The sequence below is a fragment of the Mycteria americana genome, chromosome 9 (genome assembly GCF_035582795.1).
Source record: "Mycteria americana isolate JAX WOST 10 ecotype Jacksonville Zoo and Gardens chromosome 9, USCA_MyAme_1.0, whole genome shotgun sequence".
Lineage (NCBI taxonomy): Eukaryota > Metazoa > Chordata > Aves > Ciconiiformes > Ciconiidae > Mycteria > Mycteria americana.
In genome coordinates, this window is record NC_134373.1 from 39,965,970 (window position 1) to 39,981,582 (window position 15,613).

The 15,613-nt window shown below is 38.3% G+C and overlaps 1 protein-coding gene across 6 annotated transcripts in view; it reads right to left on the minus strand.

Annotated features, from left to right (window-relative positions):
• QTMAN (queuosine-tRNA mannosyltransferase) overlaps positions 1–15,613 on the minus strand; it is a 201,614-nt gene that overhangs the window by 127,891 nt on the left and 58,110 nt on the right. For all 6 annotated transcript variants that reach the window (XR_012777020.1, XR_012777021.1, XM_075511432.1 and 3 more), the window contains one exon: positions 12,474–12,684. Coding sequence is in view for 4 of the 6 variants with exons in the window: in XM_075511432.1 (XP_075367547.1) it covers positions 12,474–12,655 (182 nt within the window). In the remaining 2 variants the exon portion in view is untranslated. The remainder of the gene's footprint in view (positions 1–12,473; positions 12,685–15,613) is intronic.

Genomic DNA, 15,613 nt, shown 5'->3' on the forward strand with positions numbered 1-15,613 from the left:
AACAATATTATCTTCGAGTCCCATCTTATCCAATAAAAACCATTCTCATTATTAGTATATATCGACCGTGTAATTCAAAGACTACCGGTTAAGAGAAATGCAGAGCCCCAGCAACATCTGTGGTCAGAGGCAGATGCTCGAGATAAAGAAAATTCAGGCCCCTGTTTTGTTAGGAGCTTGCAGAGCAGCTGCTGAGCTTCATCTCAACAGCTGAAATATCCTTTATACTGCTTAGAAATGCAGGAAGCACACAAGTACCTCAAACTCCCTCCCTGCCACCAATTCATTCACCCCGCTCACTCAGACATACCGACTCTGCCCATGGTCTCATCACCCACCAATGGACCTCTTGAAGGCACAGGAAAAGAACTATTATATCCTTCATTTTTTTCCAGACAGTATCTAAGAAAACTTAAGAGTCATGTGCAAAATATAATCTAAGAACGGTCCTTTGAAAAATGCCTGCTAATGGCAGGAGGTACAGAGACACCATAAATATTCTCTTCAAACACGCCTGAACTCCAGAGACCCCATGCAATCCACAACATCAATGACCTTCCACGCAACTGTTAACGTTGGAAAATAGTATCTTAAAACTATAGATGTCTACTTTTTAATACTGACTGTATACTCTACCCATCATAACATAGCAGGGCACATTAAAATCTAGATTTTTTTTTTTCTGTATTGATATACAAAAATATATACAAGTATTTTTCAATCTATTTACACCAGAACGAGGATTAATTCAAGGCAAGACCACTCTCTAGGTTCTCTGCTCCATGAAAAAAAAAAAAAAAAAAAAACAACAAAACAAAACAAAAGGAAGAAGAGGTAGGTTTTATCATTTCTAACTCATGATGCAATTTTGAATAATTACATTAGACTATGGTTTTCCCATTCTGAAACTGCGCTCTACCACCTCCGCCTAGAGAGCTTTCATCTTCCTGGGCAAGACCTGAGATCTGGTTGAAAGTACTTCAGACCTGAATGCTTCAACAGCCACAGAAAACACTGATTCCAAACTAACCTGGGGCCACAAGATCCTTTGCAAGGTCAGCATTAAACCTCACAAGAGAAAGCACTACTGCAAATCAGACCCCACCTGTATAGCGTTGAGTAGCTGGTAACGCAACAGTCTAGAGTAGATAGCTATGAAGACTCTGTAACATAGGTCTCTCCCACATAGGTCTCTTGACTGACATCTTGAAGACATCATCTAAAGCGATCAGTAAACACAATGGTCAATTGACCCCAGACAACTGAACTTCTCTCCCCGTTAGGATACTGAAGGTTGGTGAAAGTAATGGAGAGAAAAGGCAAAACCAGCAGGGTCAGCAGGCGTGACTTGTATGATACAAGGGCAGGTATGAAGCTACTATTTGCTCCTGGGATAACCGAAAGTCAGAAATACCAAGAGATGCATAATACCTGATGGCAATGCTGGGCTAACTCAAGTTACTCCCAAAGCACCTACCCAACTTCTTTTTCCTCCCACTTGGATACCACCCAGCTAAGACTTGTGGATGTAACAACAATTCAGAACCAACTTTAGTCTAGGTTGAGGACAGCATAAAAAAGCAATTTAAGGGCTAAAGTCAAAAAAAGAACAAACAAGAAAAAGGTCAGCCTACTACTGAAGACCAAAAAACTTCAAAAACCTGCCAAATATGGCAAAATAGGCTGTTTTAGAGAACCCCTGCAATCAATCTAATCAAAACCTTCACCCGTCTCCATGCACACCTATTAACCTCCAGCATGAGCTTCAGCCTGTGTCAAGATGAACTGGACATCCTTGAAGGAAACCAGGTCTAAAGCACACATTCCTTTTTTTGTCCACGGCTACAAGGCAGACAGAAGCTACGTCTGGCACTGTAAACAGTACGATGTAGCATACTTCCTTCAGAAATACCATCTTATTTGGGCTCATCTACAATTTATTACAGTATAGCTATAGCAAGAGAAATTCTCCTTCTAACTTAATTCAGGAATCATTTCACTCTAAAAAAATAAATAAAGTAAAAGCTAATGCCTTCATTACAATTTTCCCCGAAATTCATCTCCTCCTTCTTGTGTAAGCTTAGTATCCTTAGCGCTATTTCTCCAAATTCATTTGGCATATAAAATTTTTAGCTGTTATGTTTTTAATAAAATTGATTACCAGGAAATTTCTGCATATGCACAGTTTAAAATAATTCTGTTCCTCAGGGTTTAAACATAGAGATGTCGCTACGCATGATAACTGTTCCAGGTCTAGTGAGTTACAACTATTCTGTCACGAGCAGGAAATGCATTTTGCTCACAAAAGCCAAAGGCACTGTCAAACCTGCAGCAATCTGCAGAACAGTAGGGAAAAAGTGCCTGCAAACTAACTGCTACTAGATAATGGTCCCATTTATCATTCTTAAATTCCATCTTTAATTAAAAATGGGATCTTCTCTTACATAAATAAAAAATTGCAGATGTTCTCAAATTACTCCTCTTCAATTTTTTTAATTCTTCCATATATAACATACATAGTATTATATGCATTCACAAATTTCTTCATGTTATTACTTAATACTTAATTCCATGAAGATTCTTCCATATTCCAGATAAACACACATCTTCATTATATGCAGAATATGTTACGTTAAAAAAAAAATATTATCTCTCAAAGAAAACACAAGTTAATAAAACTCATAGTAGGAATACCACTTAACTGCAACAAAAATTACAGTTGAAATAAATTTTCTGTTGTTTTACTTATAATGATTTACACCTTTTTTGAAAACCATTTGATAAATCATTAGTTTAAACAATTTAAGTAGTTACATCAGGTAAAATTGGTGCGAGAGAAACATTAGGCCCGCTCTGGGTACATCTTTCCTCAGAGTAATTATTAGAAACAATACTGTTCACAGGTATAAATTCTTCCAGTAATTCTGCAAAAAGAAAATCACGTATTTGCTTTTGATGTTGTCTCCACTGCTGTTTCCTTCGTTCTTTCTTCAAGTTGCTATTAGACAGAAATATAAGCCCCAGCGTGCAACAAGTAAAATGGAAATTAAGAGAGCTAAAACGAAAAATGATGAACAAGTAGTCAAGGTTATAAACATAAACAATAATAAAAAAAAAAAGTGCTCTGAAATGGAAAGCATTCTTTAAAATGACTGTGTCCACTGGACCATCAGAGTATATGTGCAGGAGGAAGGGAGGAAAAGACAGGGACAAAGGACAAAGGCAAGAAAGGGAAAATACTGTCCACAGGAATAAGGAGACTGCAAAAGTCTTCATTATAGAATGACGAACTGAAAAAAGCCTTTCGGTTGCTTTGCATTTGTCAAAGAAATTCAAACGTATAGATATTATATACATAGAGTCTCAGTATTTTTTTTTAAGAGAGGGGAAATTAATAATCATAATGATCCAAAGCATACCAATAACAGGTATCATTCCCAAGATAACTTGGGCTGAGTAGTATAAGAGGGAAGAGGAGGAGGAGGAGGAGGAGGAAATAAATTGATCAAACCGCAGTTTGGGGGAGTCAGAAGTCCATATTAAATTAAACGCATTCCATCGCACCGTAATTTGGCATATAAACTGTAATCAAACTACAGCCTAGGTATATATTGTGTATTTAGAGAAGAAAAGCTATCGTAATCCACAAAATCAAGTATTTTATGGGTCAATTTAGATTAGCATTTCAGAACATTTATGAAGCAACTCACAACCACCCTCACGTAGCATGCCTTAGCTCACCCCAGAGTGGTCTCCAAGATCACGAACTGGATTCCTTCAGACGAAACTAAGCCAGGAGGTGATGCTCCTGGGAGAGCATTTAATGGGCCCCAGCCTCATCTTATGGACATCTAGTTCTTAAGAACCAGGCTACACCTGGTCTAAAGTAAAAACCCCTGAAATAACACGCTGTGCGGATGCTGGACCAGGAGCATCACTTCACTCTACCACCTCTCCACAACCCTATCAAGCTGCGCTACTCATTAACAGGTATCGCCTGCCTACGCAGTCATGTGGCACATCATAAATCTGTATATGGTTATAACCCCAAAGGAATCAAGGAGATAAAACCAGAAAACACCCTTGGGCACATTTTCTAGACGGACTACGGACTGTCTCAGCGTCTTCGGAATCCACGCTGAAACTCACGGACACCCACAGGAGATGCTAAGAGCCCACAGCTGGTGTGAAAAAGCATCTGTAGGAATATCGCTAGAACTTCCAGTCTGTACCACCCAAGCAGGTCAGAGAAAGCCCCTACCCAGTGGTCAGGGCAGTTGTAGTCAAGTATGGGTGCTCGGGCCGAACTAGGTAACTAAAGGTAAGCAGGTAACTGAATTCTTGGTCTGTTGTAGACTGGCAACTGAGATGTCCCCAGCTACCGGAACCAAGACCTTCAAACTTCAATGCATTTGGGTCAGGTTAATGCTTGCAAAAAAACCAAAAAAAAAAACAAAAAAAAACCCAAAAAAAAACCCAACCCAAAATAGTCATGTTAAGGGAGGTCTTCACCCAAAACTGTTTTGCTAAAAACATAACATAAAATTTCTTTTCATTATATATCAGTTCACAAAATCCAGCCAAGCTGTGAGTATTTATTAAGAAAGCTAGTTATTTATGACACTGCAATATAAAGCTCTAAATCCAATTCACGTGCAAACCAAGTATCTGACAAAATTTGTAGTATTTACTTTTTAGGTGCAAAAAAAGAAAAATTTTGAGATTAGGAAAAAGCAGCACAGAAAAAAAAAAAAAGAAATCAAGATTTTACTCTTTATTAGATGCAAACCAAAAGCTTTGTTTCTTTCTTTTTGGAAGATCAAATTAATGTTACTGACTAGAATGACTAAATTGTAGAAAGTATCATGTTCTTCATATATAGTACTGTATATGTTTGTTATTTGAAAATAGAAATGTAATCCGTAACTAATCTAGAAATAAAATATCTACGCAGCAACCACTTAAAAGGACAGATAAAATACTCATTAAAATCCTAAGTGTGGAAATACTGAATCATAATGCACAATTTCATTACATTTTACTGCCAGCAATGTAAATATCAATTCTCCAGGTGATTCATAAAATTCATTTTAGAAAGAAAAAGAAGGATTTCACCCGGCACTCGAGAGCATAAAGGAAAACACATGCTAGGGTTTGAAAAAACAGACTGTTCTTTCCTTGTCTCATCAGAATATTTTTGTGGAATTTCAGCACATCTTTTACACATCAAATGGACAACTGCCATTTCACATTAGCACTTGCTATACATCACCCACCAGTCCCAACCAGCGTCCTCCCCGGTCCGGCACCCCTCCCTGCACCGCGCTCACCGCTCCCACCTCGTTTCTGCCAAATTTGAGATCATGTATAGACTTCCACTGACTTCAAAGGAAGGAGCCTGCATTTAAATTCATCTAAAACCTCTTTTAACTATCCAAATTGTGAAATTGCCTAATAACGGGACTGTATTTAAAAAAAAAAAAAAAAAAAAAAAAAAAGCATGTTGGACAACTAAAGTTTTTGGAGGGAAGCGTGCGTGTGGGGGTTTCCACACAAAAACGTAAAGAAAACCTGTCACTTTTAAAATGAATAGCTACCATCTGCCAGCATTTTATCTGAGGCAAAGTTGATTAATGCAAAGTGAATGTTTAAGATCACATTGCTGTCTGCCTGAATAAATTTCAGGTAGTTTACTTAGGAAATTATTTGTCCTGTTTCTTAAAGGGGGGTGTGTGTGTGTGTTACTGGATTCCTCCCCCCCAAGTCTTTACACAGCCAGACCAAAGAATAAAAGCATTTGCTTTTAAATCACCGTACCGTACCAGGGCTGCGAGCGCCAGGACATTGTTTCTGGCCCCTCTGCGCCGCGGCAGCGAAGTAATTAATCTGCCCGACAAAGGGGATCCCACCTCCTTCGCCGGCTTCGTCAAAACTTTCAGGCAGCCTCTCTCCGTCATACTGAAAAGTGAATTTTAGCGGTCTAATTGTGAGCAGAGAAACCACAGCAGTGCTGTTATCCTCAATAGGAAATGATTTTGCCCTTCGACCTTACTTAATTTTTTAGTGGATTACTTAATTTCTTACTGGATTAATTAATCTCTTACTGGATTACTTAATTTCTTACTGGATCACTTAATTTCTTACTGGATTAATTTTTTTACCAGATTAATTTTTTACCTATATTTACAGTATATTTTTTACAGAATATTTACAGTATCTTCCCAATTAAAAAAATAAATCGATTCTAGAATTTAAACATTTTTCTTTCGTTAACTTTATCAAAGCATTGCTTTATATTAGCGTTCTGATAAAAATCAAATACATTCGATTATATGCTCTTCTTCAGAAGTTTACTTTGAACGATAACATTTTCAGAAGAAGTTGGCAGAACAGATTTTGCGCGATATTAACCCAAATCACACAAACCCCGGTTCTACGCGTACGTTCCCACGTTACGTACTTGCAGCATCAGATGGCCTCCACGTTCTCCCTTATCAGAGAGAATTTCACACCCGTTATTCAGGCTGGGACACCCTCTATTATCCGGGGCTACAGAAGTGGAGGGCATCATCTGTGATAAGTGGTGGAGCTTCGTGCCGTTCCATATGGACGTATATTCCCTTTGCTTACGCTTTAAGCTGGCTGGACACCAGCCAGCTCTGGTCAGAAGTCACAAAGTTGTTTTAGCTCCGTACACGGTGCCTGTGTCTTGTATCTCGGTAGGGTTTATTGGTTTAGGCTCAACACGGCGCTAGGACGGCCATCTGGCCCCCAGTGCAAAGCTAGCTCCCAACCAGCTAGTTCAAAGCGTGGGCAGGACGAACGTGTATGCGTTTGCACGAGCCCGTGCGAACTAACCTTGGTGAACTCAACTATTTGTTTTAAAAAAAAAAAAAAGGGCAAGAAAGTTTAGCACTAATGAATGTACACATGTAATGACCCTTTACCAAGCTAGGGAGCGTGAAAGAGGAGCATGGGACTAAGCAATGTCTCCTGTACCCTCCTTTCAGTGTGCTTTGCCCCTTTAAATGAAGGATTTCTGTTATTCCTGGTTCGGACATCTCTACAGCAAGGTAAGAACATCCTGATTTGTATCCATCAGCGAGGCTATAGAAATGAGTAAGTTACACCCACATGGTATTTTTAATCAAAGATGCGACCTGCACCCTGTCTTTAGGGGATACCGGCTACTACATTTAGTCACCTTATTTCTTCATGCCTTTATATCAACTAATCAAAGTACAAAGGACAACTCACCAGGCTATTCTCTAGGACCATGTTCCACTGCATCTGACATAAAACTGCAGTTAAAACACACAAACAAGTCTTAACTTTACACTGAGCAACAAAAAAACGGCGAGCAGCTCTGGGCAGAAAATTATTCAGCAATTCCAAGAAGGTGAGGCACGTCCCATCTTCGAATGGGCAATCTGTTTGAAGCTGAGCAATAAGACAAAAATACACGCTCATAGCAGTTGATACCATAAATGAGATTCAAGTTTTATTCACTTATATACAGAAGCAAACACCATAAAATATGCAAAAAAAAATAGTATCAGGTAAACTTTTTTTTTTTTAATTTGCAGGTACACTGTTACCTTTCATTTAACTAATGTACCACTCACACATACAATTTATTTATTTCTTACCTGAATGTTATTAGGGCCAAATGCTGGGAAGGTCTCTAATGCAGGGAAACTTATTCCACTTCCTACGAAGATTATATAAAGATGCACTTCCAGTATTTGACATAAAGATATAAAAAGGCAGAAATGTTCCCAGCACAAATGGGCATCTATGTATTCAGCTTTAATGAAATGGCTGAAATTTGCCCTGCCTTGCTTCAATTCACATCTTCAAACATCTTCCCCAGGACATATTACCTGCAGGTATTTTTTTGAAAAGAAAATATCTAGAAAACAGTAAGTACTCTAGCTTAGGAATGCTCACACGTGTAAGCTGTGTTATGTTTTCAGTGGGACTGAACTACTCACTGGAATAAAAATTTACAGGATCACCATTTTTAAGAGGACGTTTAGGTGACACCAGCTCATCAGTTAGTAAAGAATTCACTCTAATAATGCATTTTCTCCCTATAGAACAAAATGAAAGCATCAGATCTGAAACAATTCTAAATCTAGTAGTCTTAACAGGTTATTTAACCCCCCCCCGCCCCCCCAAAAAAACCCCACATCTACATTATATACTGTTGGAATACACTATACATTGCTGAACACCACCCCCAGGTTGTCTTTTTTTCTTCAGAGCTCTATTAATTGAAAACAATGATTTGTCTTCTCTTTTGTAAAATGTAAAAAGCATAGAGTTTGTCTTTAAAATATAGTTGTCAAATATCAAGGGGTATATATATGCTAACATTTACCCTAGGGTTATTTCAGGGCTAGAGTCTGTTACAAATAAAATCTTTATTCATATGAACAGCTACCTGGGGGGCAATACTGAATGTTACACATAATATTTCTATATATATATTTAAAATAATCTAGCAGTGCTATTAAAACAAACCAGAAGCTACGCTGCATTTAGTCTCTCTGTTTTGCAGATCTAAGTCTTACACTACTAACTTTTTTGGTTCTGAGTTACTTTCTGTAGAGGATAGTCCCTAAAATATAAAACGCTTTCATCTAGTGTGTCATATCAACTGTTTTATTATTTGAAATTTAAAAGATTGATCATGGTAACAAACAACAGAATTACAGAAAAAAGAAAAGCAACCTTTTTGTTTTCTTTCACTAAATTCTGCAACAGTATTTTCAAATTTGAGAACTTTCCTTGGATTAAGAAGAAAAGGCTAAAAAAATTCTTTTTTGTTACATGCTTTCTAGAATTACTGAATAGTCACTGTGTGCTATGGAAAACGACTTTAGACAAGATCAGACATCTACATTTATCAAAGAGTTTAAGCTGTCTGAAGCAAGTTGGGAGACAAAGCAGACAACGCAGCAGCCCTGCAGACTGCCAGCAGCCTGGGGAGGTCACGTCTCTCTGCTGGACCTTCCTAATTTACTGAATGAAGATGATAATATTCCATCAACTGCTAACAAAACTCTGTAATTGTTGAAAAACTTGTCTAGAGAAAGCAGACAGTAATTCTGCCCTTTCTGAGTACATTTCAAATGCTGTGATTTGGAAATTGCCACCACAAGGATGAAACTCCTCGTACTAATACAACGTCCAAACAGACACCTTCTTTCCAATTAAGGAAAAATCATGTGAGTGTCTGTATAGCAATTAAGAAAGCTCTTAAAAATGCTCAGTTCTGCGGCTGCTCTACATCAATATATTAGCCCATTTCAAGTTTACTAGCAAGTAAGCCACCTTTAAAAACTCTCCTTATGGCCTTCCAAGCTGGAGGGACTTGCTGAGTGCCTGATCTTCCCCATTCATCAGGGCTTCTGTCCTCCTTTAAGGAGATGAACGAAGACGTGAGCTGGTTTAACAACACCCTGCACAATGAAGCCATGAAAACAGAAAAAGCAACATTTTTCTAGAGAAACACAGAACAGCCTTTGCATCGGGGAAATACTATAAATCTACGCAGTGTCGCAGATAAAATACTAAGTGTCCGATACCTTCCATAATAGCTACATGTGTTCTCCTTGAAGGGTGAGGACATCTTCTCCCTGTGACAATTCTGGGTAAATCTCACCTTTTGCATGGGAACATCATTTTATTGCACACCAAGACATTGGCTGCATGGTTCACAAAAGTAAGATTGGACGGACTGCTCTTTATCAATTCAGCTTTAAGTTTTGCTCAAGGGAGTACGTGTCTGTTCTCCATTAAAAGTATTTGCAAGTTCATCACATAAAGTCTCTGGTCACTGCAGAGTATCTGAATTTAACACCTGTGACTCTGCACTGCATACTCTACTTCAAAAGCACTTTTTAAGGCTGTTCCTTAACTCACTGAACATCACTTGTAAACTAACAAACCTGCTTCGTTCCTGTAATCAGCTTATACGTATAGGAGTATAGAACTTTTAAAACGCGTGTCTACTACTGCTGTATAGATGTATAGCAATATCAGACTTATTAGCATCAGTATCATTTCTCATACGTACTAGCAGCTTGAAATAAAGTACAGTTTGAAAATAAAAATTTAGTAATGCAGCTCCGTTACCAGAAGTGTTTGCACTCGAAATATTTGTGACCTTTCTGTATTATTAAACGCACAAATAGAAACAAGGTATTTATGAATGTCACATTTATGAAAATTTTATGTAAAAGAAAATTTTTATTCTACCAATAATGTCAATATTATAAATAATGCAAATTTGGTATTTCCCACGACCTCACAAGAAGGTTGAAATATTTAAGTGTGTAATTCAAAATACACACTCTTGCCAGTTACCAATGAGAATTTTGTCTTAACAAACTACTACTGGGGAAGCAGATCTTACATGGTTACTAGCAAGCTAGAAATAAAAGAATCAATGTCCATTTTAATCGATGTTTTTTCTAATAGGAGAGGGTAGTCAGCTTCCTGAGGTTGTAGTCTGATGCACTTATACTTTCAATTTAAGAAAATACTTGAAACATTCAATTACAAAACAAACATTAAAAATGTGCAAGTAAAGTAGACGGTATCTCTAATCAGATTTCCTCTCAACAGTCACATCAGCCCTTGTTCCTAAAATTTTATCCTGCCTGCGAGGATAAGCCGTATACTCTTTTTTTTTTAAACATTGCATCTTTGTGAACTTTGATCAAACCCTAACAGCAACAGCAAAGAAAAAGCTTTCCTCTCTTTAAGATGCTCTATTGGTTAGATCAGATTTATTTGCTGTCAGTAAAGGTTATATTTGCACATAAGTCTGTGACAGATTGCAAGTTTATTAACTTCAAGTGAGTTTTCAAGCTGCTGGGTTGAGGTTTTTTTGTTGGGTTGCTGGTTTTTTTGTGGGGTTTTGTTTTTTGTTTTTTTTGTTTTTTTTTTTTTGTCGTCATTCCCTCCCCCTTCCCCCAAGATGTGGGTTACTTGACAAATTGGAGTTATCTCAGGTCAATGTTACTGTAAGTTAAACTAATGAAATGTATGTCTATGAGTGATGTCTGATTAGTTTAATACAGTTAGTGCTGGACAGCTTGGGCTGCTGACCTTGAAGGAACACAGATAACATTGCGATGCGTTGGAGGATGTGGTTGCGATACAAGACAAATTTACATAACAGTTTGTCATATACACTCCTCCAAAACAAAATTGTTGCAAAAGGAAAGCAATAGGAAACCAACGCTAAATGCCTCGCACATGACAAACCGGGGAAAATTAATTATAACATTTGGCTTGGGATGGTATCTTATTTTAAATGCAAGCCAGAAGCAGGCACAGAAAAGGTGTACATTTATATAGTATGCATTCCAAAACGGATTAGACATTGTGTTGGGTAACACTGTTTAATGCAGCCTTCTATAGCACAAGATCTACTCTTGAAAAATCATATTCTTTCCCCAGCCAACAATGTCTACTTGCTCCTGGTAACAAATACCAGACCCATTTCTGAACTGTGACTAGTTAGCACATCATTTAGGTGTGCTCAGAGTCCTGCTGAAGTTCATTCTGTGGCTGAAAAGCAGCTAAAGGCATGCTAAAACATCCTCGTGCACGAACGGTCCCTCTCCGTGAGGACGCAAAGTCAACCGAGTGCACATTTACTACCCACGCCGTGATGCTCTGCTGCGCGCCCCGAGCGGAGCACGCACCGTGCCACGCGATGTGTCACTGCTCAATACAACCATCTCACCACACCTCAACTGACCAGGTAGGCCAAGCAAAATCACTGGGTTTAAAGACAGCTTGGTTCTGGAGTCACCGATTGTCACGACATGATAGCCACCTGTTGACCTAAATAGTCTGCTTTTATCAGTGCAGGTTCTAGCTGATAGAAATTTGCCACATACATAAATGCATAATTGACATCCACAGTCGCTGGCACGTTACAGAACCGGACCGTCATTAAGATAAAACCGCTCCCTTAATCCTCCAGGTCAGCCCGAGTAGTACACTCTGATAAATCAGGCTTGCTAATAGAGACATCGGAGGGCAAGTGGTGAAGCTTGCAGTGTTCACATCTGTGCCATCTTTCAACCTAATCTGTGAAGCACAGTTTAAACCTTTCAGTATTACTGAATTCACTTGACAATTTTAAAATAAGATGTACATATACATGTATACAGAAACAGGTATCCATATACTTGCACTCTTAGAGACTTTCAAGGACCAGCGATGCAAGACCAAGTAGTCTAAGAAACTCTAAAACATAGCGGTAATTTCTCATATTTATATGCCAAGAAGTCAATGCAAGAAGAAAAACTTGTATTGTCCATTGCAAGCCTCCATTCGCTTGCGTACATACGCTTGCATGCACGTAACTGAAGATCATTCAGCTCAAGAGACCTGGCTGAAGGCCTCTCTGTAATTTGAGCTTTGAAATTACTCAATTCCTGGGTTACCTGTAATTAGTACTTGTTGGCACTGTTTGCATGAAATAAAGAGCAGCAGTCCGCGCTTTCCAATGCCACTTCTTGGCAGGGAGCGTACAGAGGACACAGTCGTCTTGCAGCTCTTCCTGGAGAAGATCCATCAGCTGTTTGTGGGAACCACCATAAAAGGCTTCAATAAGAAGAACACTCATTTTCCAAGTCCTTCAGATCCGTTTGGATTCTGAAAATGACAAGAGAGAAATATTTTACTTTAGAAATACACCTTGCTTTATTATATTTAAGAAAAGGATATTGGAAAAAGCAGAAACATATTACAAGGCCTTACAGTGTCTTCATTTTTCCCATGAAATTAATCCTTCGTATTATATTAATGAGTTTACTTCAGAAAAGGCTACTTAACAATTATGATGACAAAATTATCACACCTATTAGTTTCAACCATTAGAAGATACCGTTTGTAATTTTTAAATGAATCAAAATGTGCAAGACTTCAAAAAACAAAAAACCAACCAACCCTGTATTTTGAATGTATTGTTTTGTTTTCAATCAGATATTTAAAAGCAGCTTTATTTTACACACTCTTACGTACATCATTCTTCCATACATTAGGGGATATGTCCATACAATGCAGTTTATTCATTTTTACATAAGTTTCTCCCTTTTCCTGGCGGTACATAAAGCTAAAGAACAATTCAAACACTCTTCAGCCCCCAAAGTTTCAAATAATGGTAATTTGAGTAAGTGACTTAAAGCCAGAGAGCAACCCGGGGAGATGCAGTCTGAGCATCCCCGGGACTCTCTCCTGCATCACTGGGAGCTGGGATCACCACCCGAGCAACACGCCCGGACCCTAGAGGAGATGGAAACCATGTTATTTTTTGAGTACTCCAAAATGGCTGGAAGAGAATAGTATCACAGGCTTAAGGAAGCTCTCAGATGAGAAGCCACAGAGCTGCTCACAAACAGGATGCAAAACGTGCTGCCCAAAGTGAAGGGAAAGATGAAAACCCTGTGACTATTGCTCATCTCTTTCATGAGTCACAGACTTGGGCTACTGAAAAGCTGCTTTTCAGATGCTTTGAGCAAAACCATCACATACAAAAGTTGGAAACAAAACCCTGAAAGGTATTCACCATCCATGACTGCCTCTCTGAAGGTTGCCTTCTCAACGTACCCTAAAAAGGGAGGACCCTCCATTAAACTTATTTGCTTGGGCTTCATGTTTGATGCTGTGTGTTGCAAGACCGTACATCCATTTCCTGACCTGTAACTTCTAGTGGTTTCAGACTGTAATCCTTATCTTCTCAAAGCCTGTGGTGACAAGAAGTGAGAATTCAGAGAACTACATACTCTCCAGAAAATCTCAATCATCACTTCAACCTTGAAATTTAGTTAAATTCAAGTTCAGGTTAAAAAAATGATGTATTCTGTAATGGGAGGGTAGAAAACAAATGAACAAAAAAATCCCAACCACCTACACGAAAAACTTACAAGTGCATTGTAGCTATCAAAAGATCAACTAGCCAGCAACAAAAATCCAAACACTGAAGAAATTTAATTGGAAGACAAAGTACAAGAAACCTCTAGATAGCTTTGAGTCATCAGCCCCTCATGGTGCAAGCTGAAACAGCGATGTAGATCTCCTGGGTCATTGCAGATCAATCAGCAAGAGAAAAAATACTCTTGTGCTGCGACTTTCTTGCCTTAATCCAGCCTGGATTCAGGTTATAATTTTCTCTATTATTTGCACCCCATACTGTTTTCAATAAATTAATTTTTTGAATAAATATGTTCCTTTCAAAAGAAAAATTATAGCCTTCTGGAAGCAGAGGCTTCACTCCATTTTGGAGCTTGCTTCTTTTCAGGTAGCAAAGCAGATTCTGATCTCTTTTCCACTGACCTAATTTCAAAAATCACGCTTTTGAGATCACTGACTTTTTCTGAATTTACAATGATGTAACCGAAATCATACTCTCTACTCCAAAGGCCTTCTGGAGCCTGCAGAGTAATAACTGCTATAAAAACACAAGCTGCATTTTAGAATATGCACTATTCACCTAAAAAACAATTTGTAATTAATCACGCTATGCTTGTCATCAAATGTCGCCGAAAAGTTAACTCAAAGGACTAGAGGGAAGCGTTTTGCAAATTCAGCCCCTAAAAAAAGGGGTATGTGAAAAGTTGGTAAATGCCACTGAGTCAGTCACTCAGGGAGAATGAGTTGCAGTTAATTTACAAATCATTAGAAGTATCAGTAATAAAGTAATTCCTTCATTAAATATCTGATCAAATTGCACTTCATCAGACTAGTTCTGAAACCAGTTTTATCGCTAGGTTTAGCTGAATCGACAATGTGCTCTTTGGTTTTATTTTGCAGCAGTTTTCACTGTATGTTCCTTACGGGGACAGAGAATGACTGTACATGCTGACGGTAACAGACTTTTTCAGTTCTCAGGTTTCCTTCTTGCTTAAAGATCCTGACATTTAGGTTATTCTGCCTTTATCCTACCTTTAGATCTATTAATAAAAAACGCATTATGCAAATATTACACAAATATTGCCATACAACAAACTCCTTTTGGCTATTTACATTGGTAAAATCGGTTGAAATTGTGGATGCATCGCGGAGTGGGGGTTAGATGGTTCTTGCTGCCTAATTCCTGACAATAACACTCGCAGACCCCACGGCAGCAGCACACGCGGGTGAAAACCAGCAATGACACATTCTTCAGAGACCATCTGAAGCTCAAAGGCCTTCTTACAAAACTCTCACTCCCCCAAAATTTAGGTACTGCTCACTACAATCCTCACTAGCGCTTGCAGGATTCTAGCGTTGTATTATCTTTATACATTACCAGCAATATACATCAAATTCAATTTAGAAAAAGTGTTATAATAAGGAGCAACTATGGCATGTTTTGTTCTTGTTTTGTTTTTTACAAGATGCTACTTCCATATAAAACTACTAAGGAATAATGGCAGCACAATATATGTCACGTTGACTTCAGGGATTGACTGAGCTGGAACAATGAAAAAGCCAATAAATCTTCTCTTTTAAAAAGATACACTGATAATGCAAAGGAAATTATATATAACTAATAATTTCTTGTATTTAAAAGGGCACAGAGGAGGTAGCACAGTCATTTACC